This window comes from Apium graveolens, chromosome 5, assembly GCF_009905375.1.
Source record: "Apium graveolens cultivar Ventura chromosome 5, ASM990537v1, whole genome shotgun sequence".
NCBI classification, from domain to species: Eukaryota; Viridiplantae; Streptophyta; class Magnoliopsida; order Apiales; family Apiaceae; genus Apium; species Apium graveolens.
This window is the reverse complement of record NC_133651.1, coordinates 315,843,029-315,860,842: the sequence shown is the minus strand read 5'-3', so window position 1 is coordinate 315,860,842 and position 17,814 is coordinate 315,843,029. Positions and strand designations below refer to the sequence as shown.

The following is a 17,814-nucleotide window of genomic DNA, read 5'->3' as shown; positions in this document are numbered from 1 at the left end:
ATTGTCATCGAAACTTAAACTAGGTTTTATTGATGGATCCTATGCTAAACCTGTATCTACATCACCTCTGACTGTTTACTGGAATCGGTGCAATGATATTGTAATCTCCTGGATCCTTAACACTGTTTCACCTGAGATTCGACAAAGCGTCATGTTCATGAATTCTGCTACTGAGATATGGTCTGATTTAGCCACTAGATTTGCATATACAAACATTCCTAAATTGTTTAATTTGAAGCGTGCAATTTCATCCTTAAGTCAAGATAACATGTCTATCTCTGCCTATTTCACTCGATTTCGTGCTCTAAATGATGAATTGGAATCCTTATCTGAATTGCCTAAATGCTCGTGTGCTAAATGTACTTGTAATGTCAATGCAAAATTAAATCTCTACATGGAATCTAGTCTGCTCGCTCAGTTTCTTATGGGACTCAATGATTCATTTACTGTTACTCGAGGTCATATTCTCATGATGACACCACCTCCTTCCCTGAGTGAAGCATATGGTATCCTGTTACAAGAGGAGCATCAGAGAGAGAAATCAACTTCTGTGTTACCAACTACTGAACATTCAGCAATGTCTGTCAAACAGTACAATGAGTTTGGCAACAGGAATGCTAAATCTCTTAAGAAAGTTACTTCTGATTTGTACTGTGATTACTGTCACACTCATGGTCATATCCGTGACAAATGCTTCTGTATTCACGGATATCCTGATTGGCACAAAATGTTTGGGAAACCCAAACCTAAACCAAAGAATTCAGTTCAACCTAAAGGAAAATTTCAGGCTCAGGCTCATAGTGTGCATATTGATAAGCCTGGTGTCTGTTCTGTAATCACTGAGTCTTCTGAGATGTTATCAAAAGAAGGTGCTACTTCTAATACTTTTTCTGAGAATCAGTGCAAGCAACTTATGCAGATGATTCAAGCTGGTATTAGAGAGATGACTCCTTCAGCTTCTACATCTGTTTGGCATCCTTCAGCAAATACAGTTCATGCTGCAGGTACAATCATGCACTTTGCTGGTTACACACAATATAATGGCTCAGAATCAAATGTTTGGATCATTGATTCTGGTGCCACAGATCACATTACATCAAATATCAGTCTTCTTACTGATATTCATGAGTTTCATTCTGATCTTCAATTGCCAAATGGCACCACTGCTGCTATTACTCATTTTGGCAAAGTTTGTCTGACTGATGAGATTTCTCTTGACAATGTGTTATGTGTGCCATCATTCACTTATAATTTGTTATCTATATCCAAACTTACTCAATAACTTAATTGTCCTGTATACTTTGATAATACAAGTTGCTTTGTTCAGGACCTTTCCTTGAAGACAACCAAAGAGATTGGTAGATATCAGGATGGTCTCTACCTGGTTCATCCCAGCATACTTCCTCCAATTACAGCCCAATATCACTTTGCAACTGTTTCTACTCAAGCATTTACACTTTGGCATGCTAGACTTGGTCATCCATCTCTCTCTGTCATGAAGTTACTTCCTTCTACTTTGTTCTCTGATGTAACAGACCTTAATAAATGTGATACTTGTCACCTGGCTAAACAAACAAGGTCTGTATTTCCTCTTAGTTCTACTGAATATGAGAACTTATTTGACCTAATTCATGTTGATGTTTGGGGGCCTTATAGGCATAAGACTCATGGTCAATGTTCTTATTTTTTGACTATTGTTGAAGCCAAATCACGAGCTACCTGGACTTATCTGTTTGCAAATAAGAGTCAAGTTCCTGAGTTACTTTCTTCTTATTTTTCTTATGTTCAAAATCATTTTCACACATCTGTCAAGATATTGCGCTCTGATAATGGGACATAATTTATCAATAGAACTCTTCATAATACCTTAAACTCCCTTGGTATTCAACATCAAACTAGTTGCTCATATACCCCACAACAAAATGGGGTAGTTGAACGTAAACATAGAGCTTTACTGAACACTGCCAGAGCTTTAAGACTTCAAGCATCTTTACCTTTATCTTTTTGGGGAGACTGCATATTAACTGCTACATATCTACTTAATAGAACTCCTTCTTCTCTTCTACATGGCTCTACTCCTTATGAAATTTTGTTTCGAACCAAGCCAGATTATAGTCATCTTAAGATTTTTGGCTCATTATGTTATGCCACAAATCATGATCCTCATAAAGACAAATTTTCTGATAGAACACCCAAATGTGTGTTCTTGGGGTATCCTATTGATCAAAAGGCTTATAGAGTGTTACACTTGGATAGTAGGAAGGTTTTCACCACCAGGGATATTGTATTTGTAGAAGATGTTTTCCCTTTTCAACAATTTTTCACTTGTATGACTGCAGATGTCTATTATATATTGTAACATTATGTTACAATATATAATAGACATCTGCAGTGTATTTTACCTTGTAGAACCACTTACAACCTACTATCTTTTTATATGGAGGATGTTACAATATATAATAGACATCTGCAGTCATACAAGCCACAAATTGACTCGCCTTTTCCACTTGTCATACAAAGTCATACTGTTGGACAGGGCATTCTTCTGTCAGCCACTAGTCCTTTTACACTTACTGCCTTTGCTGATGCAGATTGGGCTGGTTGCCCCACTACTCGTCAATCTCTGACTGGGTATTGTGTTACTCTTGGTGCATCTTTGATTTCATGGAAAGCTAAGAAACAATCTACTGTTTCTCGATCGTCTGCTGAGGCCGAATATCGTGCCATGGCTGATGTTTGTTGTGAGATTCAGTGGTTAGTTAATCTGTTTTTAGAACTCAATGGTGTTAAACTCACTCCTATTACCTTGTTCTGTGATAATAAGTCAGCCCTTTACATTGCTTCAAATCCTGTTTTTCATGAGCGTACCAAACATATTGATATTGATTGCCATATTGTTCGGGCTAAACTTCAGCAAGGTATCATTCGCACTGCCCATGTTTCTACCTCTCATCAACCTGCTGATATCTTTACAAAATCCTTGTCTGTTCAGTCTCTTCGTTCTCTGTTGTCCAAGATTGGGGTTTGTAATCTGTTCCACCCACAATCTTGAGGGGGATGTTACAATATATAATAGACATCTGCAGTCATACAAGTGGAAAATGCGAGTCAATTTGTGGCTTGGCGGGAAAGTTTGTTTTTAAAGCCGAAGTGAGTAAACTGAGTTTGTTACATCTAATGTGAGATAGGGAAACTTGTATATAAGGCTTGAGAGAACTGTGAGAGAAGATAACAGAAGTGATACAAATATTTTGTTCTGAAAAGATTGTAAGTAATGTAGAGAGATTCTCAGGTTCATCACTGTAAACACATTCATTGTGAAATAAGAATAGTAAGTAGATTTCTGAATTTATCACTATGTTTGATATTATAGATTAGACGTAAATTAGTAATCAATCGTTTACCGTAAACAATACCGAAAGAGGAAACGTTTAACGGGACGGAGGGAGTAACATATTAACATCCCTGAATTATAAAACAAAAAATGTGTTTAAATATTGTACGCGCAGAAGTCGTAAATAGAATGCGCAAGACAATAAACAAATACGAAACATGTGTCCTCTTATTATTATGGGGGAAGCCATGAACATTATTGGGTCCCACCCATTCCCCACCTGATCGACACGATCTCCGCCGTTGATTCTTTCTGCAATATAAATTCCTTCCGATTAATTTAATTTTTACATTTATTACTATACACTCCTCTCTCTCTCTCCACAGCTAATCTCGCTGTCACTGTGTGTGTAATCACACACACACATAATGGAAATGTATAGAATTGTGTATGTATACTTGTAATGTTGGCAAATGTGGTTGGAATTAGGAGTTTAGAACGAGGAATAGAGTGAGATTAAGTTAGTTAGTTAGTTAGGGTTTATGAGAGAGAGAGAGAGAGAGATGCCGATGAGTAGATATGAGATAAGAAATGAGTATAGTTTAGCTGATCCGGAGATATATGGAGGAGGAGCTGCTAATAGAGATGATGATCCTGAAGCTTTGCTTGAAGCTGTTGCTATGGCTGGTCTTGTTGGTGTTTTGCGTCAATTAGGCGACCTTGCTCAGTCCGTACTTACTCTCTCTCTCTCTCTCTCTCCCTCCCTCTCCCTCTCCCTCTCCCTCTCCCTCTCTCTCTACAAACATATATGTATCTATTGGTTATGTTGTTTGTTTTTGTGTTTGTAATTCTTAGAAATTGGACATATTAGGTGCTGCAATGCATAATTGGATATATAATTTTAGGTATATATAATTATTAATTCATATAATTTGTCCTATGTGGATTAGTGATTTTGTGATCAGTTTTGCATCCAATTATTAGATATACAGTTATATAAATCATATACTATATGTTTTAGTAGTCTAAATTCTAGTGATTGCTTGCTTGATAAACGAGTGTGAGTAAGTCCTTGGGGTTTGACTACCTGAATTTTGTAGTTTAGGATGTTCGCATATAGCTAAAAGTCTGAGATCTTACGGAATTTCCGATCTCAATACAGAAATTGATGCTTTTAAATTTTTTTTGAAATCATTTTTTTTAATAAACTATAATAGGAAAGAAGATACAAAGAACAAGGGCTTCCCCCGGTGCTAAAGAGTAGAGAGGAAGGATAAACACTCTCCTCTTAAAGGCGAACACAAGAAAAAACATAAAAAGAACTAGCTAAACTCTACTGGCAGACTATGGCTCATATCTAAAACAAGATGCTGATAATAATGTGTCTCTACGAGCAGCCTTTTGAAATTGCAAACATTCATAGACTTGGTCCCTTACCACCTGCTTAACTGTCTTTAAAATAATGCTCTGTATCACCACACTAACAAATCAGAACTTGACCTGATTTTGGATGGCCATTCGTCATCATGCCCATGATAGGTAAAACCCAGTTTGGTGCTAACGGTACAGGACTGAGGACTGTGTCTCAGCATTTCTGAGTGTAGGGGAAACTCTGGAGAAAGTAAAACATGGACTTAGTCTCTACGTTACATAAGGCACATTGATCAGTTTGCATGCAAAATTGTGTCATTCGGTCCTTAGTGATAATTTTTTTGCCAGGAGCAAGCTAGAGCAAAAACGAACACTTTGGGAATTCTGTGTAAGTGAAAATTCTGTGTAAGTGAAAGCTTCACTAAATTCACCTGGTTCCCATCCTATGTAGGTGGTCATGGTGCAGGGGAATCCCTGTAATGATATTCTATAATCCACAGCAGAAACATTATTTAAAAGGTGCAGGACCCATTGATTATTCTAAATAACCGAATTCGCCTTTAGCAGATTGTAAAACCTCACAATAGAACTTACTCTAGAGTCCTCCTGAAACCTTTAGAGTCCAGAAACCTTTTCTTCTCTCTATTACTAATAATTTCGCTTTTTACGAAAGAAATTGTTCAAGTTCTTAATTTGTTTTTGTCAACTGTTACATGTGAGCTTTTAGGAATTCGTTTTGTGAAAAGTTGATCTGAAGAGTGTGCTATAACTTTACAGATGGCATGATTGAGAAAACTATTAGGTTGTGCATTGCTGCAGTTTAACTTCGTTAATAGGTGCATATACAAAAATTAAACGGAACTGTGAAATACAAAATTAGCTCTTTATCTGTGAAGTAATAGCCATATGATATCTTTGGTTTATTTTATGAATATATGCGTTAATGAAATAATTCCATATAACATTTGTCCCTTGCATGCTTCAGGTTTGCTGCTGATTTATTTCACGATTTGCACGAGGAAGTGATGATAACAGCTACAAGAGGCCATGGTTTGATGGTTCGCGTAAAACAGCTTGAGGCAGATTTTCCTGTGATAGAGAAGGCATTTCTGTCACAAAGGAGTCCCTCGGCTTTCTATTCTAATCCAGGTTTGGTTGGTACTTAATCTCTTGCTACGAAATCGTTTTTATTACATAGCTTATATTGGATTTAATCAGGTTTGGTACTTTTAAATCTACTAGTCTATTCTGAATGCTGTACTTACTAATATGATAGCAAAGCATTTCTTCTTTAGCATGCCAGAAGGCCTAGAACACATAACCATAATAGTTTCACTTACCAAACAACTTTGAACAATTTGCATTTTGCTTAATTCTAAGGTTTGACTCATGATATCTGGATGGTTAACAACTGTGTTTGTGCTAATATTCTTATCTTTAATTTGAAAATGGATCATTAGAATGATAAGTAAAGATGGATATTTTAATTCACAGGTGCTGGCTGGCATCCTAGTCTGCGGACTAATCAAAATCTGATCACCGGGGGAGACCTGCCAAGATTTATCATGGATTCTTATGAAGAGTGTCGCGGACCTCCTCGCTTGTTTCTTCTTGACAAGTATAACCAGTCTTTTTTTTTGTAAGAAACATTTCTTATGTGATGGAATGGAGACCTTATGAATAAATCTGCTCTGTAATAGATTTGATGTTGCTGGTGCTGGAGCATGTTTAAAGCGGTACACAAATCCATCATTCTTTAAAGTGGGAGCATCAATCTATGTGCGTTCGAGTGCAGAAGTTCAGAAGGAAAAAAGATCTCGTAAATCCAAGGTTTATTATCTTAGACAACAATCCTAGTCAACAATTATAATTCTTTGTTTCCACTATTATGGGTTTGTTCGTAATTATAGAAATATAGTTAATAGGAACCTTACAATTGTTCTGGAAATCATGTACATATCAAAGTCAATGTCCAAGTTTTTTGGATCCATCAAATCGTGTTACTTACTAATGCCAAGTTTCTTTATCTGCATTCAAGCATAAGTAACCCTATCTACTTTGTCTTTCTCATATATTATAAGTCGATTTGTATTAATATTGTTTACTTGGTATAATCATTTTACTTTAGGTGTGTCGACACCATAGACAATTATAATGTTTATTACTTTATTTGCTTCATTAAGCAAAAAGTTTTTCACTTGATTTTCTCTGGTTATTCTTGTAATTGTAATCCGTGTTTTTCTTGGTAGCAGAAGAAAGGTTCACGTTTGAGGAATGCTGGAAATCCAGAGGTCTTACCAGCATCTCATGCCAAGTAGGACTGATTATTTTAATTTACTGTGATGCTCATCTTTTAGATTGGTACCGTGAATGAACTATTTTCAATGTAATACTGCAGACTCCAACAGCTATTTTTAGAGGATCGTGTCGAGAATGGCGTCACCGACTCTGCACGTCTTGTGAAACTGAAGAGGTTAAATAGGCATCCATTTGGCTCAGAAACTGGGAAAAGTTTTATGGAAAAGTTTATTAGTGTGTCTTCACCCGAGGATAAAGTCGTTCATGAAGTCACTTATGGTTCCTTGGCACCTGAATTGTCAACTGCTAGTGCGTCAGGAACTGGAGTAAGTTATCTGAAAGAATCAACGAGTGTGGAGAGGACTGTACTAACACCATTTGTGGATGAGGTAAGTGAGCATCTCCGACGTAGGGAACTTTCTTTGGTGACCAAGCATTATCCTCTTGAGGTGGTTGAGGAAAAAGAGATAGCCGTGAACGGAGAAAGAAAACCTGATGCCAGTGAGGATGATAACCAGTCAGATGATGTTGCAAGTGAAGTAGATACTTACATGGATGCCCTTGCTACCATGGAGCCAGAAATTGAGACGGACACTGATGTCAGATCCAGATATGATAATGGCTTTGTGGATATGGAAAATCAGGCGACAGATTGTGATGTTAATGAAGAACTGCTTCAGGTTCAATCTTCGGATTCTCCGTCAACTGGAAACTCAAATGGATCAGAAGATGGGAATGATTCAGTGAAAAAGGGATCATCTAGTTTTTCGTATTCTGATACTGAAAGCACTGCAGCTGAGAATGTGCCAGTAGATGTTTTTGATGCAGCTAAAGTGTCACCATCTACTAAATTTTGTGAAGATGAGGTTACTGTTATATTGATGAAAAAGCATTCTCCAAGTGTGGAGCTTTTAGAGGCTCAGGATTATCAACTTCCAAAGCTTGATGTTTCTGATGATATATCTAATGAGGTAACTAATTTGCCAAGTTATGGGTCTTATTCTGGAGATCATTGTTCTAGTGTGCTGATTCCAGATTCAGTTCTGACACGTATACCTCTGGATGATGGGATAGCTAGAGGCACATCAGCTGGAGCACAAACAGTTAGAATATCCTCCAACCATGATGAACTAGACACCAAATCTATCCAAATTAAAGAAAATAGCAGAAGTCGAGGCAATAATATACCTTGGACATCTAGACACTCTAATGTTCCTTCAAAAACAAAAGTTGATGAACCAACGACACGCACAGCATCTTCTGAAAACCATACTGTGGAAATCTTAGATGGTGATCTAAGTGTTCTTCCTAGCGCTTCAATCCATATTTCTGAAAACATTCGTGAGGTAATTCCCAAGAAACACGACAATGAATGTTCGTTGTATAATTCGTTTGAAGTAGAATATGAAGGAGATATATTTACCGAAGATTTGATAGAGAAACAAATAAGTCCTCGGCATTCAGTTATTTCACATGCAGACATTAAGCCTTCTGTACCAGCCTTTTTGGATTCTGAAACAAGTAACACAGTTCTGCAGCCTGAGGTTCTTGATCCTGTAGATAATGTGTCTTCATCAACTAAGTCGATAACTGTTAACTCTAATATTGCATCCAATAATTGTCATATGTCTTCAGTTGCAGAGCAACAGGAAGCAGAATGGACAGAGGATGTTCCTGAAATATCTATTGTTGCAGCTTCTGATTCTTCTTATGAAGAAGAAACCCCTACTAGCATTCTTCCTGAAGCTTACAGTGGTGAGACAGATGAAATTGCCAGCAGCATTAGTTTGGTAGGAAGTGAAGCTACTGCAGTTATGATTGAATCCGATCACTTGTACTCTGGAGGTTTTAGATCTTGCACTGGTTTTCCTCTTCCCAGCAAAGTGGCTGATGGTGGATTGGTTGAAGTTCCCTCCGGTGTGAATTTGGACGATACTGAAGCTGCTGCACTTGCAATTTTCTTGGGTCCCCTGAACATTACAGGTCCTGAATCACTCACCGATGAAAAACAAACTGAAGTGTGTCAATTAGAGAACATTATTGCCACCGCCATTGTTGCAAATCATGATAGTGAGGCTGACAAAGTTAATTCTATATCTAAACAACCTTTGCAGGCAGAAGATAATCACTGTGTTCAGTTTCCAGATCAGTATGGATCTGAAGTCTATGACAAAATTCTTCCACTGAACTATAATGAATCAGTTAAGCAAACAGCAGAGGTTCATCAGGAAACTGCACCACCGGATTTAAACTCTGTTTGGTCTGAGTCTGAGATAGACATTGGTGATCATTCAAACACTGAAATGGTTAGTTATGTTCCTGTATCGAGGTCGCAAACTGTTGAAACCACTGTGCTTTCATCTTCTTCAATTTACTGTGTCCAGAGTTCACAACCAGTTTCTTCTGGGGAGAATAATTTGCATGAGCATTCTGGTGATACTTCGCCTGTATCAACACATCACTTTCCTGAGGTAAGCACTCTTTCTAAACCAGAGCTCAACCTACAGACTTCTCAATTTAATATTGAACCCCAGCATGTGGTTGCATCAAAACCCAAGGAAGTATCTCAGTCGGAACAGTTAAGCTGTTCAAATTACCCGGGTGAAGGAAGCAGTGATACTTATTCTGAACCTTGTTTTGTTGCTAGTAAGTCTGTTCCAGTAAACTTACAGGCTGATGGCCTTGCTGTGAAGAGTCTGTATGGTGATAAAGAAAACTTTGTAGTGTCATCCAAGTTAGCCATAAATCATGTTGATCACGGAGGAAATTTTATTACTTCTCCAAGGCCATTGTCAATGACCCCTACATCAGAACTCTCTCAACCCGGAGGCCATGAGGTTGACATCTCTGAACAACCTAGGGATGAATTAAGTGCAATCAGTTTGGGCTTTCTTTCGATTCCTGAATTACCTCAAGTTAGGTTGCCTGAAATGCCTCCCCTGCCACCTCTACCTCCAGTGCAGTGGAGGACAGGGAGGGTTCAGCAACATTCTTCCCTGCCTTCAGATAGGGACTCGGTGCAAAATAATTTTGGCCTGTTTCAACCAATGTTTCCATCTAAAGCCAGCAATAACACTCAAATGGGTAATTTAATGAATAGAAATGATTTCCTGGCTCCAGTGCCAGTTGTGCCACTGCTTGATATTAAAGATAAGGACCATCAACATGCTTATGAGCACTTGCTGGGAACTACGAGTCCACTGTCAATCCAAATGCCACTTACCTCTAATAATAGAAGCAGAGATGTTCCAACTTCTGGTAGCATATCTAACACAGACCCATGCTTAACAATGCTTTCTACAGATAATGAGAGCCCTTGTCACCATATGCATGCTGGAGAACCAGGAAGTATGCTGTCTAGTGTTACTCCATCTTCAACTGTAACTGGTGCAGATGCATCAAATTTTTCTGGATCTGTACCAGGTCATCCTTCAAGTCAAATGCAACAGGAAATATGTCAAGAACCTGAGCTGATAAAGTTTTCTGACACAAATTTTCCACAACCAACAGTAGCAGATGAACATCTTAAGGACGTTTGCACAACTTTGGAATGTGAAACTGTAACGTCGACGAGTAACTCCTTGTATCCAGCTACTGAAGCTGGAATACAGAATGGAAATTGGCCTATGAAGCTTCCGCGGCCTCGTAGTCCCCTCATTGATGCTGTTGCTGCTCATGACAAGAGCATGGTAGTTATTGTTTTCCCACTAAATTAAATGATTCGATTTGAAATTTCTTGTTTCATAAGTTTATGGACATATATGCAGTTGAGGAAGGTGACGGAACGGTCTCGGCCTGAGGTACAGAAGGTAGAAGAAAGAGATAGTCTGTTAGAACAAATACGCGCCAAGGTAAAAGTGATTAAATCCTCCCCACCCCCCACCCACCCCCACCCAATCTCCTGTTATTGTTTGTATGGAGTTCATTTGTTGACATGATTATTAACTTTATATTGTTTCTCCAGTCATTCAATTTGAAACCTGCAGTACTGACAAGACCAAGCATTCAGGGTCCTAAAGCAAATTTAAGAGTTGCAGCCATTTTGGAGAAAGCAAATACTATTCGCCAGGTTTCACCTTATTTCCTTGAGTGCTTCGCTCCCACTTTTCTTTTGGTCTATTGTGCTTGCCCTTGCCCTTGCACTGGAATAATGAGAATTGTAAATTTTTAACCTAGGCATTTGCTGGTAGCGATGAGGATGAAGATAGTTGGAGTGATTCATGAATTTTCTGTTCTGATGTTTGTGTCTTTACAAGCTACGTGACGCTAATCTTCTTGACTTCTTCCAAGATCTTTTTGCTGAGACGTGCATGATTCTTATGCCTGGGGATCATAGATTTTATAGCCATCAATAGGATTAGGATTATATTCTTTGTTAGTAAATAGTTGATACTTGCAATATTCTTTTTTGTCTACCCTACACATGTATATATTACCTTACAAATATAGTATACATATAGTCCTTCCAATCCACCTCGCAAGTGATATGAAATATGTAACATGCCAGGTTTTACATAGTTTTGTTTGTTGGAATACATCATTTTCTGAATTATTACAATATACTTTTGTCAATATAACAAAAATGATAAATGTGGTACAAAAATTCGGTGTATTGTTTTAATAGTTTTGGGTGTGTGAAGTGTAGTTGCCGCTTTCGTGTTACCTTTAATTTGTTTGGTGTGAGTAGCTTGAAAGTTGGAAAACTCTTTTTTTTACACGAAGCTTGTTTGCCGTGACTAAAATGTTGGTGCTTTAAATGATTTTTACTTAAAAAGTTAAAAAATATATGGTTGTGTAACAAGTTAAAATTTGATTTAAATTTAAGAAAAAAACAAAGTTTGAAACTAGAAATCGGTCGGAAGTACTGTTGAAACAACTTAATTTATTTTTATGATTTTCGATGATTCATCTTCACCCTGCTTTCTCGTGTAGAAGTTCCAATAAACCAAACTGAAAGAGTTAAACTCTGAATTATTGCCAGTCATAAGCAAATAAAACCAAAAATTATCATAAAAATTACAAGTTTAAAGCGGAATGAAATTAGTTAAACAAATTACAATTTTAAGGCAGCAATAGCTTCGGGTCTAAAATCAATTCTCATACTTAACACTCTCCTCACCTCAGCTGGTGTTAGTCTCCAAGTCATAGGTCCTGAATTCTCGCCCCAGAAATCCAAAATCTCAGATACCTTTTCCAAGTTTAAGATAGTGGCCATTTGGGTGAGGCGAGCAAATTTGTCTCTAACAGTTCTTTGAGTCATGCCATTGAAATGACTAACTAAAGCTCTAGCATCTCTGTCAAGTTGAAGACCTCCCAGCTGACTGAATCGTTTCTGCATCATAATAACTTCAAGCCTTTTTACAACAAAGTCGATGACAAGATGAACGAATAAATCATAATTGTTGGCTGTCATCAAAGGTTGGAGCCATGCAATGTTGGTCTCAACATTATGGAGAAGAGTCTGCACCCATGGGTCGTTTACTTCATTGTCTGCGTACTCAGCCTCGGAGAGCTCATAACTGATTGTACCAACCTTATCTAGCACAAGACGGATTTTAGGTGTCACAGATGCAACCAGTTGCTCCATTTTATCATTCAAGGCCTTCTTGAAACTATTACTCATCTCACCCAATTCGGATAAACAGGATTTTACTCTCTCTCTATCAGCTGGTGCAGGGAAAACCTAATAACATTTATTTCAGTTAAAAGAAAAGCCATTTATTCATTTAGCAAAAAAACCCATTCATTCTTAGGAAAAGTGAAAGCCATATATACACACACACGCACACACACACACACACACACACAATAGAACCTCGATAAATGAATAAGCTCGTCAAATGATATATTTTTTTTCTCCGAACATAAAAAGGACAAGGTATTCATTTATCGAGGTTTAACTGTACACACACACAAGAGATTCCCAGTGATCTTTATAATAATATATCCACATAAGCACAAAAAAATTATGGAAGCCTTTTCATGTAAATTTGCATTAGACTCAGATGTCAGTTAATATTAGAGAAAACAAGTGAAATGGAACAAATAAGAAGTACTACGGAAACTGTGAAAGACCTCCTAGATCATCGTGTTGTTATCTATAAAAAATCGATAAATCAAATTTAATTGGTTGTGGAGTCATTAATCATTATATATTAGGTAGTCACATGTTGAAACATACTAAAGACAGACTGTTACAATAGAGTCCTTTGCATGCATATTCTTATTGGTCTATAATTTTAGTTTTCTCGTTAAATTTATTATTCTCACAAGTATTTTCTGAGGTGCCAATCAGTTGTTGCCATTGGACCAGGTTCCTTATATCTTCTACAGTTTGTCATGACTCCACTCAAGCACCAGCAAACTGTTTGGGAGGGCAGAGAGATAACCTGATCATATTTATACACAAAGACACACACACAATGATCTGTATGTAACCAAATTCTCACAAAATTGTCCAAAATACACGGTTTCAACTAGCTGGCCCTTTTTACCGGATGAGCATTACCATAATCATCTTCATCAGATAATACACACATCTTACTTAAGATAAAATTGTGGTACATACTTTAAATTACTGTCTCAGACGTGACCAACAATAAAGAAGTTGTTTGTTAAAACTTGGTAGCAAAGAAAATCTTGACAGAATAAAAGAATGTGATGCATTTTATATATATATATATATATATATAAGGAAACAGCTGAACAGTTAGCACCTTTCTCCCTCCCTCCCTCAGGGTTCAGAATCACAGCAGCCGTGCATAAGGTTTAAATTTTAAGTATGAATTATGTGTTAGCCTAGAAGGGAGTTGTCCAAGGCATTGCCTAAGACTAAGAGTCTCCAGGGCTGGAGACTCGACCAATCATACACCTGTTAGGCTATCAGCATGTAGTTGCCTGCCAAGTAGTAACATAGATTCTTTGTCCACCGGAGAATTTATATAACATGTGACAAATAAAAATAAAAAATTACATTTAAGCAGATCGAGCATTAGTGCATTATACTCTCTATCATAGAAACGGATGGATATGGTAACAAGAATTTATAGAATGACATCATGGTTAGCGGTTGGGCATCGAAAGCCACTGGGAGACATCAAATGGCTCTCGCTAATTAAAGACTATTTATTAGCAGTTTTCAAAGCTAAAGAATACTATTTCGCAAATAAAAAGCAAGGAACCTATGCAGTCTCATGACCATGTCGCATAAAAATTTGGCATTTAAATTAAACGATAATGTAGCACTCACCTCTAAACATTGCTCTTCAATCTCATGTCGAAGTTTGAGAGCGTATTCACTACTGACATCCAGGTTATTAAGTGAAGTAGCAATCTCTGCTCCGATCTCCGGCACAGCTACACCGCCTAAAAACAATTTTCCACCAAGGTAAGGCTCGCCAGCTTTTTGCTGCAAAGCTTCTTTATACTCGTTGCCCAACAAACTCACAGCGTTACCGAGGACTGGGATAACAGAGTTCATGTTGGAAGTGGATATTGACCTACGACAACAACTCTGAAGAACGTAGAACACATCATCTACCATTGACGTCGTGAGGCTGTCAAGCACATGCTCATCGATTTTGATAGCCTTTCTGACATTCTCCACCATGAAGAACCCCTCGAGAACAACATAGTAACCAGTGATATCTTGAGCAACTTTACTAAAATTTCCACTTCTAAAAGTTTTGGTAGCTCGAGGACCCAGCTCAGGGTTTACAGAGCTCAAGCCTCTGATTTTCGAAATCATGTACTCAGTGTAATCCTCACCCAATTGAGTAAGTGTGAGGATCTCTTCCAAAAACATTTCAATCTCCCTAGGGTCCGGACCCTCAACTCCACCAACAGGGAGCAAATCACCCTTATAAGAATTGATTTGAGAAGTCAATTTAGCTAATTTTCTATATTCCATATACTTTTTAAGAATGAGAGAACCTCTGGAATCACATTCTTCTTGAAGCTCAATTATAGCATACACAATACCGTCTTCACCACATAAACTCCTCAAAATCTCACCATTCTCTTCAATTGCCAGGACAATGTCTTTAAACAAGTTAGTTAAGCAGGCAACGAAATTAACAACAGGCGGTGGTGTTTGATTCATCTGTTGTTCCATGAGTTGAAGCAATTGCTCAAACTCAACTCTAGATCTCATAGAAATAACTTTCTTAAGATAAGTAACATAATCCTGCAATCCTTCCTCTTCTAAACCTAAAGGGGAAAAGAGCTTAATAAACCGAAGAATAACCGGATGATCACGTTGATCAATGGCAGATGACAATCTCTTACGAACAATAGTTTGTAATTGTTTCTTAGCAGCAAGTAACTGATCTCGCTGATCAGAACCACCAGGATCCTTATACTTATCATCAATTTGAAGAAAAGTCTGAACAAATTGAGCAGCGGATTCAAAATCTTCGTTATCGAGAGCCTTCCTAACGCCATCGAGACAATTACCACGCTCAACAATAGCATCAATACGAAGTAAAGTATGATTAACACGAGACTGAGCTTGATCGAGCTCACGGACCTTGCCACTAACTTGATCAGCTAAAACGCAAGTAGAACGAACATTTGAAAGCATAGAATCGGAATCAGATTTAACGAAATGGAGAATATCGGAAGATTTGTGAAGAAGAGAGAGATGTTTATCGAGATCTGAACGGTGAGTGAGAATATTATCTAAATTAAGATCTAGGCCACGTTGATAAGCAATACATTCATGGAGAAGACGTGTAATTGTACCTACGTCTGTGAGTTTTTTGACCTCTTCAATGGCTTCTCTAGTCCCAAATTTCAGTGTGGATAATGATGATTCTTCTTCTTCTTCTCTTTCAACTTGTCCGTTGTTTGAAGTTGCTGAAGGCGATAGCATTGTCTCTCCCTCGCTTTCCTTCTCTATCTCTCTCAATCTCTCTCTCCCTCTCTCAATCTCTCTCTCTCTCTCTCTCAATCTCCCACAGTCTGGTTCAGTTAATCGTCTTTCTCAATTCTCTCTTGTTAAACAAAAATTCGGGCCGGACCAGCTTCCTCTATTTAATTTTTTTTGAGAGAAAAAACATATTTAATTGTTTATTTAAATTTTAAAAAATATTCTATTTTTTGGTAATTTAATCAATATATAAAATGATGATTTATAATTTAAATTTATAACAATTTTTTAAAATTTCATGATAGTGAAAAAAACTTAAACTTTTTTGAATTTTAATAAATGATAGGTTTAATGAAATTATCATGACTTTTTATATTTTTGAAATTTGTCCAACTGAATTCTAAAAAGGAGTTTATTAAAAACACCACAATTCTGATGTTTTCTTCCTGTTTTTACCATCTTCTGTAAATATTTAAAAATATATATTTTATAACTTTTAATTACTATTTTTTTAAGTCATAGTAATCAACATTGTGGTTTATTTTAGTCGTAGGGTTGTAATTCCGGCCGAGCGAGCCAACTTTCAAGTCAAGCGTAATTTTTTTTTCTTTGAAATTAAAGGTACTTGCTTTTATTCAATAGAATCGATGATCAACACATCACGAATACAATCAGGAGGGGTATCGACCCACTCATGGACGCCTGACATAGAATAAGTAGTTCGTGCCAACTCATGAGTCACTACATTCGCAGACCTCGGGACATAGTCTACTAGCACTTCATCATAGTGCTTAAGTAAATCAATACAATCTAACACAATCAAATGAAAGTAGGTATTTCCTTGAGCGCTTCTACATGCTTCCACAAGCTCTTTCGCATCTGTTTCAAATACACATCTTTTGTATCCCAACTCTTTCACCCGCAATAACGCTTCCTTAAGGCCTAGTGCTTCAGCTTCTCTGGGACTATACAAAGCCTGCAATTTGTGATTTCTTGCTCGTATAAATTGGTCATGTTCATCTCTGATTACATTTCTTACTCCAGTATTATCCCATTCCAAAAACAACGCGACATCAGTGTTTACTTTAACCCACCCGTGTTGTGGTCTACGCCATCTCTTCAAACTCCCATCTGTACATATCCCTTTCCTTTTACCTTCTGCACATTTATGTTTCCATTCGTGCAGCATGTTCATTATCAGTGCTTGGACCCCAAATTCTGATACATTCACCCTATCCCACACCCACCTGTTCCTCCGATTCCATAAGTTCCAACATACTATCAAAATCAAGGCAAAATTACCTCGTGAACATTTCTCTGCAAAATGTTGAATTATATCTGTAATATGCCCTTCGTATCCCGCCGTACTAACATTTGTCAACCCCATATGAGTCCATACGGACCTTGCATACGAGCAATCAAATAGCACATGAGTGACATCTTCATCCTTAACTAAACACCATGGGCATTTAACGTTAATTTACACACGTTTCATAACCAAGTCACGCGCAGTTGGTAAGCATCCACGACATACACGCCAAGCAAAGTTGAGTACCTTACCTGGTAATTCCAAGGACCAGATTTTCTTCCAAAACGCTGCGTGTGACCATTGATGTATCCCTTGCACTGCTCTATAACAACTTCTCACAGAGAACATTCCTGATTTCTCCCATCTCCAGATCCACGAGTCTTATCTACTTTGTGCTGGAATCGGTATACTTTTAATCAACTTCGTATCTCGTTCATTGCATATATCATTTAATACCTCCTCATCCCAGCGTTTACTACCAGTTTCCATTAAGTTCACCACTCGTATATGTTTCAGCTCCTGAGGCATTTCACTAGTCAAACAACCGTCATTATCACCTGGCAACCATGGTATATGCCACACATTAGTTTGCTCCCCATCTCCTATCCGTCTTCTACTTCCCTGTTTAACCAT

At 37.6% G+C, this 17,814-nt stretch overlaps 3 protein-coding genes across 7 annotated transcripts; 1 reads left to right on the top strand and 2 right to left on the bottom strand.

The window, feature by feature from the left end:
- Positions 1-3,594: 3,594 nt before the first annotated feature.
- LOC141659517 (protein SCAR2-like) lies at positions 3,595-11,561 on the top strand. 5 transcript variants are annotated; one of them, XM_074466421.1, is made up of 9 exons: positions 3,595-4,061; positions 5,691-5,854; positions 6,200-6,323; positions 6,406-6,535; positions 6,955-7,019; positions 7,104-10,692; positions 10,771-10,854; positions 10,968-11,072; positions 11,180-11,561. In XM_074466421.1, exons 1-9 carry the CDS (start codon positions 3,877-3,879, stop codon positions 11,225-11,227), a joined length of 4,494 nt encoding a protein of 1,497 aa, XP_074322522.1. In that variant the 5' UTR covers positions 3,595-3,876; the 3' UTR covers positions 11,228-11,561. The 5 variants fall into 5 exon arrangements, with proteins under 5 accessions (XP_074322522.1, XP_074322523.1, XP_074322524.1 ...); XM_074466422.1 differs by having other exon boundaries at positions 3,596-4,061; positions 6,958-7,019; XM_074466423.1 differs by having other exon boundaries at positions 3,597-4,065.
- A 426-nt stretch (positions 11,562-11,987) lies between these two features.
- LOC141659516 (conserved oligomeric Golgi complex subunit 4) lies at positions 11,988-16,015 on the bottom strand. Its single transcript, XM_074466420.1, has 2 exons — positions 14,253-16,015; positions 11,988-12,686 (listed from the first exon to the last, which is right to left on the bottom strand). The coding sequence occupies exons 1-2, from the start codon at positions 15,873-15,875 to the stop codon at positions 12,057-12,059; spliced, it is 2,253 nt and encodes a 750-aa protein (XP_074322521.1). The 5' UTR covers positions 15,876-16,015; the 3' UTR covers positions 11,988-12,056.
- A 488-nt stretch (positions 16,016-16,503) lies between these two features.
- Positions 16,504-17,814, bottom strand: LOC141661314 (uncharacterized). The gene is made up of 3 exons (XM_074468298.1): positions 17,638-17,814; positions 17,433-17,498; positions 16,504-17,319 (listed from the first exon to the last, which is right to left on the bottom strand). The coding sequence occupies exons 1-3, from the start codon at positions 17,812-17,814 to the stop codon at positions 16,504-16,506; spliced, it is 1,059 nt and encodes a 352-aa protein (XP_074324399.1).